We start from the raw sequence: 23,256 nt of genomic DNA, 5'->3' as shown, positions 1-23,256 counted from the left end.
TTTGTTACTCCAAAACTTGTTTCTATACTTTTAGAACCACCTACTTTCTAAATTTAATGATCACCATGTCATCATTTCCTTAATAGCAACTCATTTTATAAGTAATTTTTTTAAGCCGTAAAATAAATTCTATTTTATCAATATAATATATAGATATCATATGAGATAATAGATATCGAGAAAACTTTATATTTACCCTCACCAGATGTCGTCATATACATAACCTCAAAGGAAAATAGCCTAACAAACAACAGTACAAAATTTTAAATACAAACCTGACCAAATACTAGAATATTTAACAACCAAACAACCTAAAATCCCAACTGTAAATCTGTCCATGACATAATATTTGATGTTATTGTTAATTATCTAAGTGCCCTGCTTACTCTAATTGGATTAAATCAGTCAACGATTTTACCGGCCATCATTATTCAGTCAATGTCTTATCATATACAGCACAGGATATTCATTGTATGTGATATCCTCCACACTCTCAATCCCGGTGTGTAGTAATATCAGCACAGGACATTACAACAACAATGACATTCTCGCATCACCCCAGTGTGTAGCTAACAACACAGGATATCTCTCAGTACCCGAAATATCACGGTACCCTAGGCGCCTTGGTACCTAACTTAACTCATTTATTTTTCTTATCACATCATCATCTACATCATCATCTACCATATTCTTGTAACTCATTGATTATGTTCCTAACTAGGTAAGCAACATCTTTTATTTTAATTCACAACAGCTATAGGATCTCATAACCATATCTCACACGTCCATACATTACAATCACATATACATTCCTACCTAATTTCTTAATTAATATAATTTGCTCGTAAATAATATGACGAACTCCAATTTAATCCATTCAAGTTTTATTATATTCCATATTTAATTTATAATTTATTTATAATTAAATTTAAATTCCTAAATAATTACCAATTAGTGTCTCTCAATATGTGAAAAATCCTACGGACGTCACAATACTTCTTTGAAATTTTAAAGAATGCATGAAGAGATTAAATTTCTTTATCCAGTGTCTGGTTGATTGTTTTAGACCATAAAAGGATTTTTTAAGTAAAAAAACATAATCAAATCTTATCAATGAAACCATTGGGTTGACATATATAAATTTGTTCATTGAGATCATCATGCAGAAATGCAGTTATAATATCCATTTGCTTCATTTCCCAATCAAAATGTGCAACCAGAGCAAGAATAATTCTTATAGTAGTGTATTTTACAACTGGAGAAAAAAAAATTCAATGTAACAAATTCCTTTCTTATGAGTAAAATCTTTTGCAACTAATCTTGCTTTAAAACGTGTTTTATCATTTTCTTGTTTGATCTTGAAAATTCATTTATAGTCAATAATAGAAGCATTATATTGGGAGCGGGGATCAAGCTTATCACTATTTTGCAAAACTAATGCAGAACATCCAAAAACTGCGAAGTGAAGAAAGAACAACATCTTTACCAGACCAAACACATTCTGGCAATTTACCAAGCAAAGGTACAAAAGGAGAACGATTAATCAGATAAGCAACAGTTAAAATGGCTTCTCCCCAGAAAGTTTTGGGCAAGCCAGAACTTATTAATAGACATCTTTCTTTGTTTAATAAAGTTCTATTTATACGTTCAGCAACACCATTTTGCGGAGGAGCATAAGGAATAGTTTTATGTCTTTTTAATACCAAATTATTTTCAAAGATCGAAAAATTGTTGGTTATAAAATTTCAAACCATTGTCCATTCTTAATGCTTTTAATTTCTTACTAGTTTGATTTTCAACATAAACTTTCCAGTTTTTTAATTTCTCAAAAACTTCAAATTTTTGCTTCATTAAGAAACAAAAACTTTCCTAGGAAAATCATCAATTATTGAAAGAAAATATTTATTTCGACTATGTGTTGTAGTGTTAGCATGGGGACATCAACATGAACGTAATCTAAGATGCAGAAAGATGATGAGGCTTTTGGGGAAGGTGAAACAGGAAAATGAACTCTGTTGTTTTCCAAAAAACAGTCATCACAAAAATCCATATCATCAAACTTTTCATCTAAAACACCATTTTTACGAAGCATTTCTAGTCATTTCATACTGATGTGTCCTAACCTTTTATGCCACAATTCAGTTTTGTTTGTTTTTAAGACAGATACAACAAGCAAAATGATACTTAACAGAACAAACATACTAGTTACTTTTTCTTTCTGTCTTAAACACAGTGAGGGAACCCTTCATGATCTTCATAGCACCCTTACCCCCATTTCCCCTCTAGCACTTCCTCCTCAAGGGCAGCACATGATATCAAATTATGACATAATTCGGGGACATGTCTAACATTTCTTCATGCAAGATTGAAACCATTCTCAAAATTCAAACAAACATCACCAAGGCCTTGAATATCACTTAATTTTTCATTTGCCATAGAGACAGAACTCAATTTTTGAGACCTATAGTTTGTTAATAATTCTTTAAAAGGAGCCATATGGTAAGTGTAGCCAGAGTCAATAAACCAAACATTTATATGCAAGGATGATTTAGCAGAATTAATATCACAAATTATAGAAACTTCATCAGAAGTTTCTTTAGATACATTTGCAGTTTCTTTTGTTTATTTTTCTTTGACTTTTTATAATCTTTTATAAAGTGTCATCTATCTCCATAGTTATAAAATCTTTTTTTTCTTTTTGTCTATCTTCGTTATGTCAATCTTCCATATATTTAGGCATAAACCCACTTTTACCTCTACTTCTAATCCTGCTTTTGCTATACTTTCTAAACTTATAATCAAAATTTTTATTCTTAGTTCTATCCCTTACAAAATTAACTTCATTTCTATCCTGACTAGGTTTATTAGCTTTAATATTCATTTTTTTGCTTTTTAAGCCACTAATCATTATTTCTAAATATACATTATCCCTTTCATATCTAATTGCAGCTTTGACATCTCCAAAAGTTTCAAAAATAACATTTTACAACACTATACGAGAGTAATCATCCATTTTTTTTTAATCTCCTCTTAATTTTATGTCTTGAATTAATTTTGAAAAATCATCCAAATTTTCTTCAATGTTTTTAGAGTAATCAAATATATATCTAAAAAAACCTCAAGTAAGAAAAGCTTACTGAGTAAAGAAATTTCAGTAAAAAGTTCTTCTAACTTATTCCAAAGATCTTTAGCAAAATTCTATTTCCCTACTTTTCTAATTACAGAATCAGATAAATCAAGAATAATTCAAAAATAAACATATTCATCATTGTGGCGTTATCAATGAATTTTCCATCGATAGCTTTTAAACACTTTTTGTTGTATTATTTTCTTTTTTCTATTGCCATATAGAAAAAACAAACTTACCATCAAAAGGTTATAAATTATATCCAGCTATATTGACAGAAATGATCACAGAATAATCAGCAAGGTTAAGAACATAAAACTTAACAGATAATCAGTAATTAAAAGGGAACCCTAACTATTTCTTAAGCCTGATACATGCAGCCTCAAGGGTTTGGCCGGGTGAGAAAAAATAGCAGGGGGTTTGGTCCATCGGAATAAATTTTAATAGAAATAAAGGAAATTGCAGAAAGGAACGATCCTACCAGGTGATAGTGGCTCTGATACCACTGCTATATATCAATCTCAAGACATCGAACCAATCCCATAGAACAAAAATAGGCCTATCAACTATTACATGTTTTGTTAGGGTTTGACAACCCTTTATACAATGATTTTACAAAATAAAATTACAGATCTATTCAAGTACATAACTAAAAATACAGTAAATATTAAAACAATAGAGAAAGAGTAGGAGATCACAACGTTTATAGGAATAAGGCTCAGAAGGCAAGATTAAGTCAATGTAAACTCGAAAGCCAACACAGGCTTAGGTCCACACAAGATCAGTCAACCACTAAGGCTTGTTCATGAAGAACTTTAAGGAAAACAGAAGGATATTAGAGAGAGAAGAACGGTTTGAAATTCTAATAACAAACAAGACTGAAGCCAACTATATATAAAGGAACAACCCATTTAATACGAGAAGAAGATCGAGGATAAATGGCTGTCAAGAGAGAATCAAGATACGACGCAGGGAGACCCAACACTAGAGAAAAAAGGAGAGAGAGAGAGAGAGAGAGAGAGAGAGAGAGAGAGAGAGAGAGAGAGAGAGAGAGAGAGAGAGAGAGAGAGAGAGAGAGAGAGAGAGAAATAATGCTCGGGAAAGGGATTAGGGTTAAGATAGAGAGAGGAAGAGACGAACCTATTTAAATAAAAGGGAGGGAGTAGGTTGACCTAGTGGACCGGGTCAGGTGAGTGGGCTATGGCCAGGAGAAATGGACCACGTATCATGGGACGGATCAATCCCAGCCATCGGATGAGATGGGCTGGGCCAACGGGATTTGGGTCACAAATTATTAACAGATTGAAACCTGGATCTTTACTTGGCCTAGAAAATTTAGTGAAAACTACTGATTTCTACAAAAGGGTCCTAAAATACTACAAAGTACATTCTGTTTCATGTGTGGGTAAAATTTTCAATTCACAATGTAATTCTTGTGATCATAGATGCAAGTGAACATATTTCATGTACAACCAATAACATTATCCCATATTAAGTAAACATGTATTAAATTAGCCTATCCTAATCAATGTAAGAAACTATCCAAAGCCAATACAGATGCTCTTACACTAGTGGAGTGGGCTCACAACACTTTTTTATTCATGGTACGAGTCTTGAAACTTTCAAACGTTAGAGGCCAAATTTGATGAGCCGAAAATTTGAGGGATCAAGTCATGATTAGTGACATAGTTGAAGGATCAAAAGTGATATTTACCCACATAAATAATAGAAACTTAAAATATATATGAATGAATTATCAAGAAAGGTAATATGTTTATTTTTTTTATGACTATTATGTATATTTCCTTAATTTTATAATTTTTCAGAAATATTATGAATTTTTTTAAATACTTATTAACTCGGAATATGAAACAAAACTATAATCCACAATAAGCATCTCAAATTTTTTAGAAACAAAAATCCATGAAGCACGAGTCTCCACTTGAGGCATACCGATTCCTCTCTTGGTAATTGGTGAGTGAGAAATGATTTTATTTTGTATTTACAACATTTTTGTTACCATTCTCCCAACCTTCTTTTAACTTCTGAATTGCAGAGCTCAGATGCGGTGAAGGAAATTCCCTATTCTGTGATGGTGTCCACTGCAAAACTCTAATCCAAATCTTCCATCTTTACATAAAGACACCCTGAGAAATCAAACCACCCTTATAATGGTAATGATCTCCATATGCATTTACAAGTGCGAAAATATATAAAAATAGTTTGACTTTAAAAATATTTGTTTGATCGACCATAATAACTAATTTGTCAGTAATAAATCAACTGCAGGAAAATATGAATTTGCATATAACTTTTTTTTTACTACTCAACAAATTTTGATTAATTGATTGTTCCATTTATTAAACAAAATAATTGTTAGGGATGCAATACATACTTTTCTAAACTAAAAAAATTTAATTACAATTATATTAAATTTTAGGAGAAAGTAGTGTAATTATCTCTAAAAATATTATAGATAAGCATATGATGAACTTTTGAAAAATTACATTAAAAGTATTGATTTAAAAACATGAAAATAGATTACATACAAATCTATATGTAAACATAAAGTAGAAATAAAAAAAGAATTATTTAAAAGTAATGGTAATTTATTTTGATTTTTATATATCATGATTGTATCTATTCCTGATTTACATAAAAATTATTTTATTTTCAACCCATAATTAATCTATTAAACTAGCAAAAGTTGCATGGCATAATATGTCCTAAAAAAGTCGCACTTTCTGAAACATATATAAAGTGGAGCGGGTACTCGAGAGAGAGTAAATAACCAAAGTCCCTGTCACTTTGCCCTCGCCTCTCTTTAAAAAAAGTGATTTTTTGGTTTATATATTTTATTCTTATTTATAGCTATATTTTAAAATATAAAAAATTATTTATTATATGAATGCAGGGACAACGTGACATGACGACTAGTATAAAAAAAAAAATAATCTACTCGCACTAAATGATGACTAAAGACATACCATACAATTTTTTAATAAGAAATCATACACTTAATTATATAGTTTTAAAAATTAAGTGTAATTATATTTTTGTTTTACAAAAGTGATCTCATGTCATTTCAACATCACAAGAATAATTCTTTATTATGTCAACAATAACTTAAATTAAAATTATTTTTATTGTTTATTTTTGAAATATAATTATTAATTTATAATATATTGTAAAATTAAAAAAAGAATTATTATATTCACTCAAGTACAGCTTGCACGGCTAGTACAAACAAAAAGACACGTGCGTAATTGGTGTTGGTTGTAATGCCAACGGTAAACAAAATTGGTGAGTGAAAAGCGCTTTGTATTTACAGTATTTTTGTTAACATTCTCCCCACCCTTCTTCTGAACTGCAGAGCTGTGACGCAGTGAAGAAATCCCCAATTCCCCGACGGCGTCCGCTGCGAAATCCCTAATCCAAACCCTCCGTCGTTACATAAAGAAACCCTGGGAAATCACCGGCCCTGTAGCCGATCCAGAATATCGTTCGGCCGTATCGAAGGCTACGGAATACCGCGTCTTCTGCCCCGCCACCGTCCCCGCTAAACCATTGTCCCCACTTCCTTACCAGAAACCGTTTCCGACATCAAGTACTTCTCTCGCGACCAGCGCCGCAACCGACCCCCAATAAAACGCACCGTTTTGAAGAAGGCTGACGTGGAGAAGATGATGAAGGAGACGACTTTGATCTGACTGATTTCCCTAGGCCGTACTTGACTGCGAAAGTCATCGAGGAAGATAATGCTATCGGTGGCGGATACCAGAAATAAAATTTCCGAGTATGAATTTTACGTATCTTTTCATGTGTGATGGTCTGTTTGTGAAATTAGTATTTTGGTTCAATCTGTGACGAATAAGGCTGTCAGATATAAATTGGGTCTTTATCTTAACGCCAAGTTGCTTTGTGTTTGCATGTTTTAGGCATCTCCTCGAAGGTGATTAAAACTTTTCGCTATCCTATCGCTGCCAATACCCGATTTCTTGATTCTTGATATAGTAGACTAGGAAATAACTGAATCTTGAGCAGTACCAATTGATTTATGAAAATGTGAACTCTTTCTGTAGCATGGTTTCTTGGTCTGATGAATTAGTTGGTTATCTTTCTTCTTTCTTTGTTCTTTTTCATGTGCTCTGGTGGATTTAACCGGTTCTTTTTGCGCTTTCTTGTTTTTTCTTTCTTTTTTTGGTCATGTTCTCCTGAGGAGACGTTGAATCTTGGAAAATTTCCGTCAGAGTTCACTGCTAGTGGTTTCTGTCTCAGAATCTTGTTTTTGGCAGAGAAAAGTAGGTTACCATATTGATGATGAAGTTGAAGATCCTCTCTTCAATGATGGAGATGAAACCCACCTCTACACAAGAATTGCTACTGCTACCCATACCCTCTCAAATGAAATAATAGGCTACTTACCAACAATGGCTTCAGTCTCTGATTCAGATGAAGAAATTGTTTCCAATGATGAGGTGTGGCAGTAGAATATGATCTGGCCCATCCGAACTGGCCCATAAATATGATCTGAAAGAGCATTCGATGGTTGAATTTCTAGACTGCTTCCAGGAGAGGAGTGATCTGCCGCTAGATAGTCCAGAACCAGTTGAGTTCTTCTCTATTAACTATCATTTCTCCCCTAGTTCTGCATTGTAAATTAAATTATGCAGCAGTGGGATATATGGGAAGTTGCAGCAAGTGATGCTGAGCGAGAAAGAAAAAGATATGGATTACTTAAAGAATATAAGTGCAGGAATCAGTTCCAAAGGTAAAAGCATATGTTGAACATTCCAGTTGTCAATATATCAGAATTTCTGGCATGTTCCTCTTCTCTAGGTTTTCCCTTTTCCTTCTTCTGTTCAGATGACCGAATGTACATCTCCGTGAGAATTTTGTCAAGGTCTCTGGAAGCAAAGTTTGTTTGTTCTTGTGCACCTGTTGGAGAGGGAAAGGTTTGCTTTGCTACCTGAATATCAAACTAGCTAAAGAATGAAAACCATAGTCTAGCTTTAGCAAGCAGTTGCATTTGCTGGAATCATTTCGAAAACTAGATCCTTGCACAGTCTTGTGTGTGTGTACAATCATGGAGTAACAACTTTAAAAAGTTCAATTCGAAAAAATACTTAAATTTTATGAAAGGAGCAACAAGTTATGTGACTTAGTGACTACATGATTGACTGAACAGATCCACTAGTTTCCATGCATGATCCTCTATAATGACAGAAAAATTACGTGATTACATTTGTTGCCTATTCAGAAATCATATTGGGAGGATAGCTTGCGTATGAGAATGAAAGGGGTGGCAAGGACCTTTGACCATCATCTTCAACCCGAGAATATGTAGTGATGTTGAGCTGCAAGTTGGCAGCCTGATTCTCATACACCCTCCTTGGTATGAGGTGCAGAAACTGTATCCTTTATATTTTTCTGGTACAGTACACTTCCTCAGATAAGTTGGTTGTGGTACACTTTCTGTGCAGTCACTCTGGTGATTTAGAAGAGACAGTGAAGTGGAGCAAAACTGATGTCACAATTTAAACTATATATTTACTAATTTTCATATTATATTTCATACTATCAACATGATTGGAGACCGTTTTTATATCTATATTGGCAGGTCTTGCTTGTTCTACTTTCCCTCCTTGGGGGTAAATGCGACATCTCCTCAAGAGAATTTGGTATGACACGTAATCATTTCATTTCAAGTTTCTTGTGTTACTTCCACGGACTCTTCCTTTCAAAGGTATTGTCATTTTTGTGCTTTTCAGCATTTCTTGTCTTGAAGTTGTGCATTAAGATTCTACCATGGCTTTGCATTGCTTATATTCCTTGGTTCTTGGTATTTACAGTGGTATTATCTTTGAATCCAGTCTCTTTTTTCAATATTCTTATGATTTGATTATTGATATTGTAGACTAGCAAATAAGTGAATTTTGGAGAGATTACAACTTGATTATTGTACATGTGACTCTTTCTGTTGCCTGGTTTCTTGGTTTGATGAATTAGAAGGTTATCTCTCTCTCTATATATATATATATTCACTGTAATGTAAGTGCCTTCCAGCTGCTCTCTTTTACTTTTAGTTCAGCTTGAGTTTAGTAATCTTCTTAAATCATTAGTAGCTTGTGATCGATCAGCAGTATTTCTTTTCTTAAGTGCATCTGGAGAGCTCTCTTGGTTATTAAGTATTTCTGCTCTGTTGCTTATCTATCTTCTTTTGTCATATTCAAGTTGCTTTCACAATCTTGTCTTAATGCATATTATAGGATGCGGAGACAATATTTGATTTTCTTTGCCCATAACACATATAGCATACAATTATAAACTGGAATCAACTTATTTGAAAAATCATTTTTCAGTACCATGTGTCACAAGCATTTTATTTTGATTGTATCTATACTCGTTTCTTGTAAGATTGAGGGCCTTAGCTTGAATTTGGTTTGTCAATTTTGGGCAAACTAAAGTAATCTCTTATTCTTAAAAGTTGTGTGGAAATCAAAAGGTTAAGCAGAAAATTTAAACACTCAACTGAAACACACATTGGCTGCTACTATAATGCATTTTGACAATATTTAGAGCCTAATGGTAATTGTTGTATCTATGGTTTCCTCTCGACTTGTTTTTCTACCAGAAAAGTGATCCTTGTTCCTTTCCATCCTACTTTGTCGAGTTTTTCTCTAACATTTGAAAATCAAGAAAATGTTGAACCATTGTTTTTACAATTTGTAAACTTCAAAACCTAAACTCCTGCTGTGATTCTGTGAAGTGTCCTCTTTATCACCATTATAATTTGGAAGAAACAGGAATATGTATGTTTTAAAGGCTCCTAGGAATATGAGGGATGCATGTGTAGAGTTGAATGCCAATCGGAAGAACAAAACTTCATTCTTTTTGTAGATTTGCTCGTGGTTTATTCATTTTGTGGGGTTCTTTTCATGGGTTTGCTTTACAATTTTTTGATGCCATTTATTTATCATTTTGTATGGATGTACAGAAAATCATGCTGTCATGTTCCTTGACATCTTCACTTTTGCAGGTGTATCGTAGAAAAATTTGTTAGAAATTCTTTACCATACAATCATAAACTATTTATTTGTGATCTTCGATAATGGCACACTATGCCAAAATATAGGATGGTTGTCTACATGTCACTTTTAATTTTTTTTTAAAGGAATTTGAGAACTCTTTCTTTAATATTATGTCTCAAATTTGAGAAATGTTTTTTGAAGCAACATGCAGTTTTGACAACTAAATACTCTTATATTTACAAATTTGTTTTTCTTGTTAAATGCCTTCATTTTCTAAAGCATGTATTTACCACAAGTATTTTACTCTCTCTCTCTCTCTCTTTTTCTTTTTGGTCTTTTCTTTTGTCTAAAACGTGCTTGAATGAATTAAATTTCTTTTGATAAACTTTTTTCTTCCCAAATTAGATTCTACTGCACAAACTTTTGTATCCAGAATTTTGTATAAAAAACCTACTTAATAATTGGTAGTTTGTGAGATGCATTCATTTAATTGCTTTTTGATAAATGCTTCAAATTTCCTCGGAAAAGCCCAATTCAATTTTTCTTTTTATATAAAAAAGCAGTTTTAATCATTTCAAAAAAGCAATTCATCTGACGTTTTCCCTATAAATGAATGAATTCCTCATATTTTGATAATTGAATATAAGTTTTTTCAGTTATCGAGAACACTTGAAAAAATTGACGTATTAATTATGATGATATTTATGAATACAAATGCATATGTATTCGAGAAATTGGCATGTAGACAACCATCAATATTTAAGTATGTGATGTTTTATTAATGAAGTTCACAAATAAATAAGTTGTGTTTTGTATAGTAATGATTTCCTAAACAAATTTTATATTTTGATACACCTGTAAATGTCAAATGTCAATAACATGACAAGATATGAGTTTTTGTACAATGCGCACAAAATTTTAAATATATGATGTTAAAAAGTTCTCCAAAAGCAAACCCTTGAAACAAATCTAACATATTGAATAAATTAGGAACAAATTTGCCAAAAGGTTGGATTATTGTTCTGGAAAGAGGCATTCTTCTCAATTTGCACCCCTTGTATTCTCGAAGGCTTAAAAAATTCATGCACCTGTTCTTTTCAAACTAGAATAGTGAGAAGTTGGACTCTTTATAAAAATTAAAGCAGACTTTTGGGTTTTGAAGTGTACAAAGAAAAATACAATGACTTTTCAACTTTTTGGATTTTCAAATAAGGGAGAAGTTGACAAAGGGGAAACATATAGGAACATTGGACACTTTCTCTGTTAGAAGAGGAGGGAGAGAGAGCAACAACGTGGATACATAAGTTGCCATTTGGTTTTGAATGTTGTTGAAGTACATTCTGTGTTTAGTAGAGTATTTAAATTTTCTACATTAACCTTAGATGTCCACACAACTCTTAGGGGTACGAGGTTATTTAGGCAAGCACATGTGACAAATCAGTGACGGGCTTTGAGTCCCTCGGCCTTAATTAACGAGTATAGATAGATTGCACATGTTTCGCATTCTGCCTTTTGTTTTTCTTTTCAGGTTTACATGATGACATGTCATACATTACGTCACAACGCTGTTGAAGATGATCTTGACACAAGAAAAGATCTATCGAGAAACAATGCTGTTGAAGATGATCTCAACACAAGAAAATACTTTTTCTGTTGAAGATGATCTTGACACAAGTTCAAGGACATTTGGAGCCCTCTGTTGTAGAGACTAGTTTGTAAATTAGAATACAAATGTAAAGACTTTTTCTTTAGCCAAGGAAATAAAAGTTTTGATCAAAAGATTTTGATATTTGTTACTTCAAAACTTATTTCTATACTTTTAGAACCCCCTACTCTCTAAATTTAATGATCACCATTTCATCGTTTCCTTAATAGTAACTCATTCTATAAGTAATTTTTTTAAGCCGTAAAATAAATTCTATTTTATCAATATAATATATAGATATCATAAGAGATAATAGATATCGATATCAGCAAGGTTGGAGATGGAACTTTCTAAAGGAACTGCTCTCCTTCCTCTGTATCAAGGGGATTGCAGTTCAGGTGGCATACTGGATCCCAAATCTTTTTTGGGTATGGGCTAGCCGGAGAGACAACAAGTTGGCTAGTGTTGTGCTCCCCCTTTGAGTCATCAGTGTTGTCCCAAGCCTTCAATTATCCAGTTACCACTCCAAATTGTAACAAATTTGGAGTAATTTATAGGCCTTTTTAACTTTGATCCATTTCTTTTTCCTTCTGCTTTCCAATCTCATTGTCTCGACTGACTGCATTTTCATCCCCCAATAGGGTAATATTCATCGCAAACAGCAAGGTTATCGGAGTCACAACAGACCTCAGGAATTGATTCATCAATTTCATCACACTTAGCCATATTTTCAATATCATGGGTCACCTCTTTATCATCGTGTGCAATGCAAATATTATTTTCAACATGCAAATCATTCTCCACTTTCGAACCACAAATAACATCAGACATCTCGATTTCAACATTGTCATTACCATGTTTGCCACTATCAATAGGTTTAGGTTTTAGGGTTTAGGATTTTTTTTAATTGAAAATAGGGGACTTGTCGGGTTCCCTTCCCTTCTCGATAAATTTAAAATGTGTACATAGTGTTTCGGACAATGCCAAAAGTAAATAAATGCAACAAGGCCTAATCGAATTCGCAACATGTTTCTCAGTAAAAAGAAATCATTAACTCAGCGTTCTTGTTTGTCTTTCCCACACTGCAGCAGTCCAAAATAGCTGATCCAGCCCATTTCCATCCAGTGTCAAAGTCAGCATCGCCGCGTCCATTGGTCATGAACTCCAACCCAAATCTCCTACATCTTTCTTTTTCTTCTGCTTCTTATTTCTCCTATTTCCAACCCCAATAAGTCGTTTCTTTTTTCTCTTCCTTTTCTTTCTGAGAGTAAGATCCATCAGCTAATCAAATTACCTATTTTCATGGTTGTTCCTTTGCAGCAAGGTTGGAGATGGAACTTTCTGAAAGAACTGCTCTCCTTCCTCCATATCAAGGGGATTGCGATTCAGGTGGCATACTGGATCTCAAATCTTTTTCGGGTATGGGCTTGCCGGAGAGACAACAAGTTGGCTAGTGTTGCCCTCCCCCTTTGAGTCATCAGTGTCGTCCTAAGTCTCACTTGTCCAGTTACTACTCCAAATTGTGACAAAATTTGGAGTAATTTATAGGCCTTTTTAACTTTGATCCGTTTCTTTATCCTTCTGCTTTCCAATCTCATTCTCTCGACAGGCCGCGTTTCCATCCTCCCAATAGGGTAATACTCATCGCAAAAAACAAGGTTATCGGAGTGACAATAGACCACGGGAATTGATTCATCAATTTCATCGCACTTAGCCACATTTTCAATATCATGGGTCACCTCTTTATCATCATGTGCAGTGCAAATATTATTTCCAACATGCAAATCATTCTCCACTTTTGAAATCGAGATGTCTAATGTTATTTGTGGTTCGAAAGTGTGCTTTTATTTCAAAAAGGCTGATTTATAAATAATGTGGTCAATTGTTTATTGTCAAGAAGGTTTGCTTAACTAATTAAACTTTACAAATCCGTGTAATTGTTTGATCAGTTTGATGCTTAGTAGCAACGTAACATTACTAATTATGTCAAAGTAGTTAGTTATGTTATGGGGAATGCTTGATCTAATTTAAACGAATTCTCCTCGTAGGAATTCGTTAATTAGAATCAAGCCTTTTTTTATTCTTAATGTTGTTAATAGATTAAATCTTGTGGATGTTCCCAGGGTTGTCTGTTAATTAGATATCTAGTCAACGGTCGTACTTTGGCTAACGAAAAGGTAAGAAAATGTAAGGTTGTTATGTCGTACCAACAACTATAACTGATTTATTTGTTTATACAAGTGTTATTTTTGCATCAATGATCAACTCACAAGAATCAAGTATGATTCTGACCTTAACCGAAAAATCTCTCTTTCATCCTCGTAAGGTAATTTTAATTGTTTTCTAATTTATTAGTTTTTAATTATTTCTCTTTATCATCAAACATTCCTCCCCTCCTCCCAATTATTTTTTTTATTTCTTTTAAAGAAATCAACTTAAATCAGTCTCTATGGATTCGACCCTACTCCCACTTTCACAAGTGTTGTAAGAATTATTTTTGATAGTTTCGACACCCATTATTTGCTTTGGTTTAGAATGTTTATTCATGCATTTCATTGTGAGTTTTCTAAATTTTCATTTTTAATGGTAATCAAATTAAAAAATCATAAGTTAACAGTTCAAAGAATCAAATAATATTCTAATTAAAGTTGGTACTGAAATATAATTTTCATATATAAATAATATATATGGAACGAGCACTTGTATAATTAGAACTTTGTTAAAGTAGGTTCCACTTAGTATATTTAATTAATATTCTAACTTTTCTAATATAAAGTTTATAAATTAAATCAATGCACCTCAAGTTAAGAAAAATAATTAATTTATCTGAATCTAATGACAATTGCTTCCTTATAGAACTAATCAAATAACCTGATCTTCTTCCCTTTTACTATACTTTTTGTTTTTAACTTTTTAAATGAGAATCATATAATATTAAATTTTATATGTAACTATTAAATTAATGATTTAGTAAAAATTTTGAATGTATATATTTGTAAGAAATGTTCCATCTGACCAACAATCAACTATAAAATATTATGAATTGATAGATATTAATCATTTTAAATTTAAAATTGTGACCAAACTTTATATATAAGGAAAAATCATCAACGATTTAGAAAATATTATATCAATTTTTTAATAAATTTTTTTAAATTTATGTATTTGTAAGATTTTGTAAGAAAGACATCTATCCCCTTGCTTAAATTATTCTTTTTAATAATAAATAAAAGTTAGTTATAAGAAAGATAAAAATTCTAAGAAAATAATTTAGTAGTTCTAATTCCTCTCCACTAAGATATATTTGTCATGAACTAAATAATTTAAAGGTATTAGGACTATTAAATTATGTTTTTTTATAAATTTATTTTTTATAACTAATTTTAATTTGTTACTAAAAAATTACTTAAATACAGATACATAAACTATCCTAAAAAAAAATATTTGAAAAATTAATTCATATTAGATTCTTCCTCAATTATGCTTATATGATATATATTTTGAAATACTTTATAGAATTTATAGATTGTGGTTCTAATTTCTCCTATCTACAAATATTATTTGCTTTATTTTAGAATGTTCACTCGTTCATTTCATTATGATGTTTTGTAAATGGTAATTAAATTAAAAATCATAAATTAACAACACAAAGGATTCAATAATATTCTAATTAAACTTGGTATTCAAATATAATTTTCATAATTTCTAATAAATAATATGGAATGCGCACTTGTACGTATTAGAATTTTGATAAAATTGGCTTTACTTAGTACATTTAATTAGTATTTTAAGTTCTTTAGTATAAGATTTAAAAATTAAACTAATGCACTCAACTTAAAGAAATAATTATTTGTTTGAATCTAATTATATATGATTGCCTCCTCCTAGAACTAATCAATAAGTTGAGTCTTCTACTATCATTTTTTGCTATAACTTTTTAAATGATATAATTTTGTAATATTAAATTTTATGAGTAAAATTAAATTGATCTTTTAGTATAAATTTTGAATTATGTATTTATAAGAAATGTTCCACTGGACCCACTCTCAACTATAAAATGTTATAAAGGAAAAAAAAAATTTGTCCTATAACTTTGGTTTGAATTCATTTTAATTCTTTATCTTTAAGAATATAAATTTAGTCTTTTATCTATCAATTTTTCGTGGATTTGATCTTTTAGCCTAATTTATAACTCTTTTGCCCTTTTGATAATAAAGGCTAATAGTTAATCTTAATGTTCTAAGTGTAATATAAATAAATATTTTTCAAATAAACCTAAACTCTTATACCATTTTAGGCGAGTATTAGCTATGAAATGTAAAATGAATAGATATATGTGAACTAAAATTGTTTTTGAAAAGCTATGTAAAGGTAAAATTATCCGAAATATGATCAAAGAACTAAAATTAAGTAATTTTGAAAGTTATCGGACTAAAATTAAAATGAGTAAATTTGAAGGATTAAAATTAATAGTAGGCAAATTTAAAGGATTAAAAAAATATCTTTTTCTATTATAAATTGATAGGTAATAATCTTTTTAAATTCAGAATCGTGAACATCATAAACAACTGTAGAATTGTTATAAATATGATATTAATCTTTTAGTAAAACTTTTAAATTTATATATATATTTGTAAGAAAGACATTTGAACCCTTGCTTAATATAATTCCTTTTAATAATAAATAAAAATAGTTATAAATTAAAAAGACAAAATTCTAAATAAAAAAAATAAACTATTTAATAATTCTAATTTCTCTCGACTACTTAGATATATTTGTCATTATCTAAATAGTTTAGAGATATTAAAACTATTAAATTACTTTTTATAGAATGTATTCTTTTATAATTAATTTTAATTTATTGTTGAAAGAATTATTTAAGTAAGGATTATGAGTATTTTTTTGGAAATGAGGAACAAAAACTATTTATATATGAGATTTATATTTTGCAAGTGACATATATAGTTGTCCGCATCTGGTAGTGCCTTGCTGCCAACTCTAATCCATCCAAACACAAATTTTTGTTTGATATCCGCAATTATGTGATTCACTTTTATTATTATTTTGCAAGATTTAACTTATTTACTGTTATTATGTTGTGATATTTACTAAACTAACAGGAAATTATACGAACAAATTTCATAAGGACTACAATATTTTAGATTTATTGGATTTTATATTCAGTTATATTCTACTTGTACATGATTTCAGTGTTCCTTTTCTTTAAAAAAAACACCCTTAAAACGTGTGATGCTTACTTATCTACTCCATGCATCAAGGACGTTGAATACACACATATATATTTGCTCCATCAAGGGCGCTGATCAACTGTGGGTGCGTAGCTTCCAAAAGAGTCTGTTTAGGCATTTGAGGTCAAGCTAAGCATTCAAAATATGTGTTACAAGCTGTTTGGGACATGAGAGAGAGAGAAAGGAATGTGTGAAAGAGACAAGAAGTAAGTTTGGTGACTCTAATTGTAACATCTCATTGTCTTGTCTTGATGATGAATATCCAATCCCACACCCGTTCGGCCGGTCCTCCTTGATCATTAGAAATATCAATAATCATTAAAATACAGTTCGTTCCTGCTTAATTTGTTTTTCTGTAACTTATAATACAGCAGTCTACAGTGGTACGAAATCGAAGTTATATATATTATTTCCTTCCATCAACTAGAATTAATCATAATTATTTAATTATAAGTTGTTTCCGAATTTTCTACATATAGCAGCTAGTGGTCATGATGAGGGGAATTAATTAATTATGCGTATTAAAATGTTGGACCAATTCTCCTTATTAATTCCAACCAAGCCTAAATTAGTTGCTTAATTCATACGCTAATTATATACATTCATCAATTAAAATTAATTATAATACTAGCTAGTATATATAAGAACTTAATTAACTTGAAAGCATCCACAAAATGATATTCCAGGTACGTACAGCTTATCAAGGCTCTTCCTGTGTGTCGTCTCATCAGATTAATATTATAAACTTCCAAGGCAACCAACAAATCTAGTATACTATACCAGCTAGCTGGTATAGGTCCCTACGTTGCAACTCCATTCATTCCCAATTGAACTTCCTTCAAGAATGACTTCATTTCTACACAAGAATAGCATTTTCATTGCCATAGCAAAAATTGGCATCCTATCAGTGATCACATTCGTTGCCAACTGCAGCACACCCGAAGATCCCATACAATGCAGATCAGCTGGAGCAGTCAAAAACTCATATTGCACCATCACCAATTCATATGGTGCGTTTCCCGACAGAAGTATATGTCGAGCAGCCCAAGTAGTTTACCCTTCTTCAGAAGCTGAGCTCATATCAGCCGTAGCAAATGCAACCCTGGCCAAGAGAAAAATCAAAGTTGCAACACGCTACTCCCACAGCATTCCCAAACTGGTTTGTCCTGACGGGGACGATGGACTGCTAATAAGCACCAAATACCTCAATCGCACGTTAAACATCAATCCTTCAGCCATGACTATAACTGTGGAGAGTGGTGTGACCCTGAGGCAGCTGATCAACGACGCGGCTAAAACAAAGCTGGCGCTGCCCTATTCTCCATACTGGTGGGGCTTGACCGTGGGGGGGATGCTGGGCACGGGTGCACACGGCAGCTCATTATGGGGTTTGGGAAGTCAAGTTCATGATTATGTGATCCAGCTCAGAATCATATCTCCAGCCACAGCTGAAGAGGGTTATGCAAAGGTTCGCACGCTGGAAACTGGAAATCCGGAGCTGGATGCAGCGAAAGTCTCTCTAGGGGTTCTTGGAGTTATTTCACAGGTATGTATACGGCTACATGTGTGTTTCTTGTGCATGCTTGATGATCATCTGATTTAGTAATTATCTTCAATTTGTGGGTTTCGGTAGGTTTTTGCCCCTGGATGCTAAACTGTGATTATATTATTTATATATTTAAGAGGGAATAATTGAAGCATATATAACTAGCTAATCTTGTACATTTATATTATCAGTAAATTAATTGGGAAGTGCTGGTGTGAATGAATTCTTAAGTAAGAACCATATATATAGTGGTAAGTGGCAAAGCCGAGCAATGAAGGTCACTGAGTACAGGCTCGATGATTACATTATAAAATCAGATATATGGCAAATTTGAGTTTTCACATCACAAATTAAATGTAAAAGTTGCACGCATTCTAAGGGCATGCACTTATATATCACATATAATTTGGATTTTTTCGTCCAATATTTGTCAGTCAAGAAATGGAATATTAACAAGGGTAATTAATTGATGCGCATGGCAGGTGACTCTGAAATTACAACCAATGTTCAAACGTTCCATCACGTATATAACAAAGAACGACTCAGATTTTGGAGATGAAGCTGCTAGTTTTGGCCGGCTGCATGAATTTGCAGACTTTATGTGGTACCCAAGTCAAAAACTTGTTGTTTACCGGATTGATGATAGGGTCTCAAGCAACGCATCAGGAAATGGTCTCAATGATTTTCCAGGATTTCGTTCAACTCCCTCAATTGTTCTAGCAACTTTAAGAACTTCCGGTGAGTACAAGTACTAGCTATATATTGCTTAATTAATTACTTACTATTCTAATCATATATAAATTAGTCCATCAATTCTTTCCAACTTAATTAATTAATTCAAGGGACCCCGCGTAATAACAATTTTGTTTGCTGTTTATGCTAATTGTTCACAGAGGAGACACAAGAATCCCTTGGTGACTTAGATGGGAAATGCATAAACGGAAAATTGACGACATCTACCTTGAGAACTATGGGTTACGGACTAAAAAATGATGGTACGACATCGTGGGTGTACTTGATTAAATTATTATTAAACTTGTCCAATATAAATTTAAATTAAATAAATAAATTAACATAAAATGAAAATGAATTGTATGCTCGTAGGTATCTTGTTCACGGGGTACCCAGTAATTGGATTTCAGAACCGGATTCAAGCATCAGGAACATGCCTTGACAGCTTGGAGGACGCAAGGATTACAGCATGCCCATGGGATTCTCGTGTTAGGGGCCTATTCTTTTACCAAACCACATTTAGCATTGGGTTGTCCAAAGTGAAGAAGTTCATCCAAGACATTCAAAAGCTTGCAGCTTTGGAGCCCAAGTCAATGTGTGGATTGGATTTATACAATGGGATATTGATGAGGTACGTGACGGCTTCGAGTGCATACTTGGGTAAACAAGAAGATGCGCTTGACTTCGACATCACTTACTATAGAAGCAAGGACCCTTTAGCCCCGAGGCTTTATGAGGACATCTTGGAGGAAATTGAACAGATTGCAGTTTTCAAGTATAATGCTTTGCCACACTGGGGAAAGAATAGGAATGTGGCTTTTCAAGGGGCGATTAACAAGTATAAAAAGGCTACCGAATTCCTCAAGATCAAACAAATGTATGATCCATTGGGGCTGTTCTCAAGTAATTGGACGGATCAAATTCTTGGATTGAGCAGCCGATCAGTAGTGATGATGAATGATGAGGAGGGATGTGCACTGGAAGGATTATGTGTTTGTTCTCAAGATATTCATTGTGCCCCCAACAAGGGATACTTTTGCCGACCAGGCAAAGTTTATGAGGAGGCAAGAGTTTGTGCTAAGCTAATTAAAAAGTCTATGACTAGCTAGATATATCAGAGGACAGAGAGAGTTCCATCTTAATTATCATCATTATTCCATTCAAGTACAAATTTCCAATCATCAGCATCATCATATATATATATATATACATATCCTTATGTGTCTTTAAATCCAATCAATGGGCATTCATCCATTTCAAAACTTGAGCTTCATATACTAATATGTAAATCCATATCCATTGCACTTGATGAACTTATAAATGTAAGTAAGTATATGTGTGAACACAAAAACTATCTCAATATCTTACTACTTATTTTTTTGAAATATGTTCGATATATATGAATGAGAATTTATCTTTTTCCCTTAGAAATACTCTTCATAAACCAGCCATGTTTTTAGGAATTGATATTAATATTCATTTTCATATCAAGTTAAACTGCTTGTAGAAAATTAGTCGATGACAAAATTCATATAATTAATTCAAACCAAATTTGAAGCTTGATTTGCTCGACTTAATTGACAATCTTACAATTTTAATTTCACATTTACTCACGCTGAGAATTTATGAGTCATTGTCTTGACAAATATATTTATATAATCAATATTAATATAAAAAATAAAAATATTTTTCATTCATAAACAACAGTTTATGACACAACACCGAAAAATAGGCCTTTAACTACAATAGAAAACTCGTAACAAAAGCCCAATTTCGTAGCAAAAAATCTTTTGTTACCAATTCGCTGCAAATTTTGGTAGTAAAAAATACTGACGTAGCAAAAGCTTGGATATATAAAGATAAAATTCGTAGCAAAAGGCATTTGTTAATAAAACAGGAACTTTTGTTACAACATATATTCGTAGCCAAAATGAGCAAAAATAATTACCTTTTTGCTATGATTGTCCGTTCATAGCCGTCACGTGGTTATTTGCTACGAAAATTCTTAGCAAAAGCAACAATAAAAATTATCATCTTTTACAATGGAGTTCTTATTCCAGTAAATTAACTTTTACACCACACGCTCCACCAATTTTTGCACTATCATTAATACTTTTAGATTATTATTTTTTTAAAAAAATATGATGTATTAATTTATATATTTTATTGGAAAAAATATTTTTTAACCCTTTAATTTTACCTCTTAATAATTTTAGTCTCGTAAGTATGCCCATTATTAATTAATTAGTACTATAAATTTGAAAAATGATGAAAATAAGTTTGATTTTAGATTTAATTTTTTTAATTGAATTTTCCAACAATATTTAAAATTTTAGCCAGAAAATGGGCATGTGGCAAATACAAACTGAAATGTCCCATAATTTATCCACCTGTACATCCATGTATTATGACACATGTATTACCACAATATATATTAATAAATTATAATATTTACCTAAATAATATTAAATATGTTTTTATATTATTTACATTTAAAATTAATTATCTTATTCTTTTAAAAAAATAACTTTCTCTTAAAAAATTATTTTTTTAAATTATTTTAATTAAAACGTAATTGACTTTTTTTAATGATGGTGAAGGCGATGCCCCCGCCCCCCCTCCCCCGCAGAGGAGAGCGACAGCGCCGTTTCCACCTCAGTGGAGGGCACTCCATCACCCTCCACATTTGGGGGTAACGCACTCTCCTCACACCTCTGGGCGACACTGGGACGCCAAGGGGTAGGAAGAGGGTAGGCGGGGGAGGGTGAGGGTCTAGGGCAAAGAGGGGAGGGAGAGTTGGAAGTGGGGGTTACTTTTCTTTTTTTAAGTTAAAATTATACACATAATATAATTCAGAATTTGTTAAATCTTTTTTTTTTCTTCAAAACATGTTCAACATGTTCTCCAACTCACGCCCAAGGTGCCTTAGGATTATAAACCCTAAAAAATTGTCCACCTCGGCTCCATGCCTCTTTCTGACCAAAACCTAAAATTTCAACAATTGGAGTATTTGTCATTAATTTGTTACTTTTGAACTAAATAAATAAAGGACATACTTATAGGACTAAAATTAAAGAATGAAAAAAATAATTTTTATATTATTTTTATTTATAATTGATGCGTGCAAAAGTCGCACGTATTATGTGATGCGTGGACTTGATCTTTTGGGCCAAATTTCTTGATAAGCTCAGAATGAGGACTTGTAAAAGAAACATTAGCACTCCAGTACACAGCTCAGGGTGAACCTTCGCCTTCATCCCTCGCTTTTACGAGGAGATCGATCAAATTTTTCAGGTCTTCATTAATCAATTGACCCCCAATTTCTTCCATCTCTTAGCTAGTTTTGCTTCGATATTCCTATACAACAGTGTTACTCTAATGGGGAAAAGGTTTTTCAATGTTTTCAGTTAAAAAGGTCTAAGCCTATTGTGTTTCATTCCTTTCTCCGTCGTGGGGTGTTTTTTGTCCATCCCCAATGACACTAAGCGTTGGTGATGCAGTTTTTCCTTTGTCCTTTCTCCCACTCGGTGGTCCTTTTCCCACAAGTTGATTCATGACCTTCCTCCTATCACCTCTTTCGCTGTGAGAGATAAGACAATAGCATTCTGGAAGAACCGCTATGATTGTTAAGGTCTAGTAGATTAGAAGTTTCTTTCTCATTTTGGGATGAGCCCCAAGGCAACCCTTTTGGTGGGGTCTTTGGATATTTAACAATAGTTTGCTGAATTTTGTTTATTTTGCATGTTCGAATCATATTTGGTTGAATCTATTTGTTTCCTTTTTTAGAAAAAATCTTATTCAACAAGCTACACAGAGATCATATTTCGGGCAACCCGGGCTCGGGATCTGCAGCTAACCCTTCCTTTCGGGCTCCCAAGGACTCTCCATCTTCCAAAGATTCTAAAGGGAAATGCCTACACTCTGTG

General features: G+C 32.5%; 1 protein-coding gene and 1 pseudogene across 1 annotated transcript; both read left to right on the top strand.

Annotated features, from left to right (window-relative positions):
• Positions 1-6,508: 6,508 nt before the first annotated feature.
• Positions 6,509-6,923, top strand: LOC148786791 (uncharacterized; annotated as a pseudogene).
• A 10,895-nt stretch (positions 6,924-17,818) lies between these two features.
• On the top strand, positions 17,819-20,708 carry LOC105178927 (putative L-gulonolactone oxidase 6). The gene is made up of 4 exons (XM_011102519.3): positions 17,819-18,598; positions 19,081-19,336; positions 19,492-19,593; positions 19,703-20,708. Exons 1-4 carry the CDS (start codon positions 17,897-17,899, stop codon positions 20,437-20,439), a joined length of 1,797 nt encoding a protein of 598 aa, XP_011100821.1. The 5' UTR covers positions 17,819-17,896; the 3' UTR covers positions 20,440-20,708.
• The last annotated feature ends 2,548 nt before the right edge of the window (positions 20,709-23,256 follow it).

This window comes from Sesamum indicum, linkage group LG10 (genome assembly GCF_026168435.1).
Source record: "Sesamum indicum cultivar Baizhima isolate 11 linkage group LG10, ASM2616843v1, whole genome shotgun sequence".
Taxonomy (NCBI): Eukaryota; Viridiplantae; Streptophyta; class Magnoliopsida; order Lamiales; family Pedaliaceae; genus Sesamum; species Sesamum indicum.
Note: the sequence above shows the minus strand (reverse complement) of the source record. Positions and strands in the feature narration are given on the sequence as shown.

Coding starts and splice junctions, on each gene's coding strand:
- LOC105178927 (XM_011102519.3), top strand. CDS start 17,897: ATGACTTCATTTCTACACAAGAATAGCATTTTCATTGCCATAGCAAAA. Junction 19,337..19,491: donor AGCAACTTTAAGAACTTCCG/GTGAGTACAAGT, acceptor AATTGTTCACAG/AGGAGACACAAGAATCCCTT. Junction 19,594..19,702: donor TTACGGACTAAAAAATGATG/GTACGACATCGT, acceptor GTATGCTCGTAG/GTATCTTGTTCACGGGGTAC.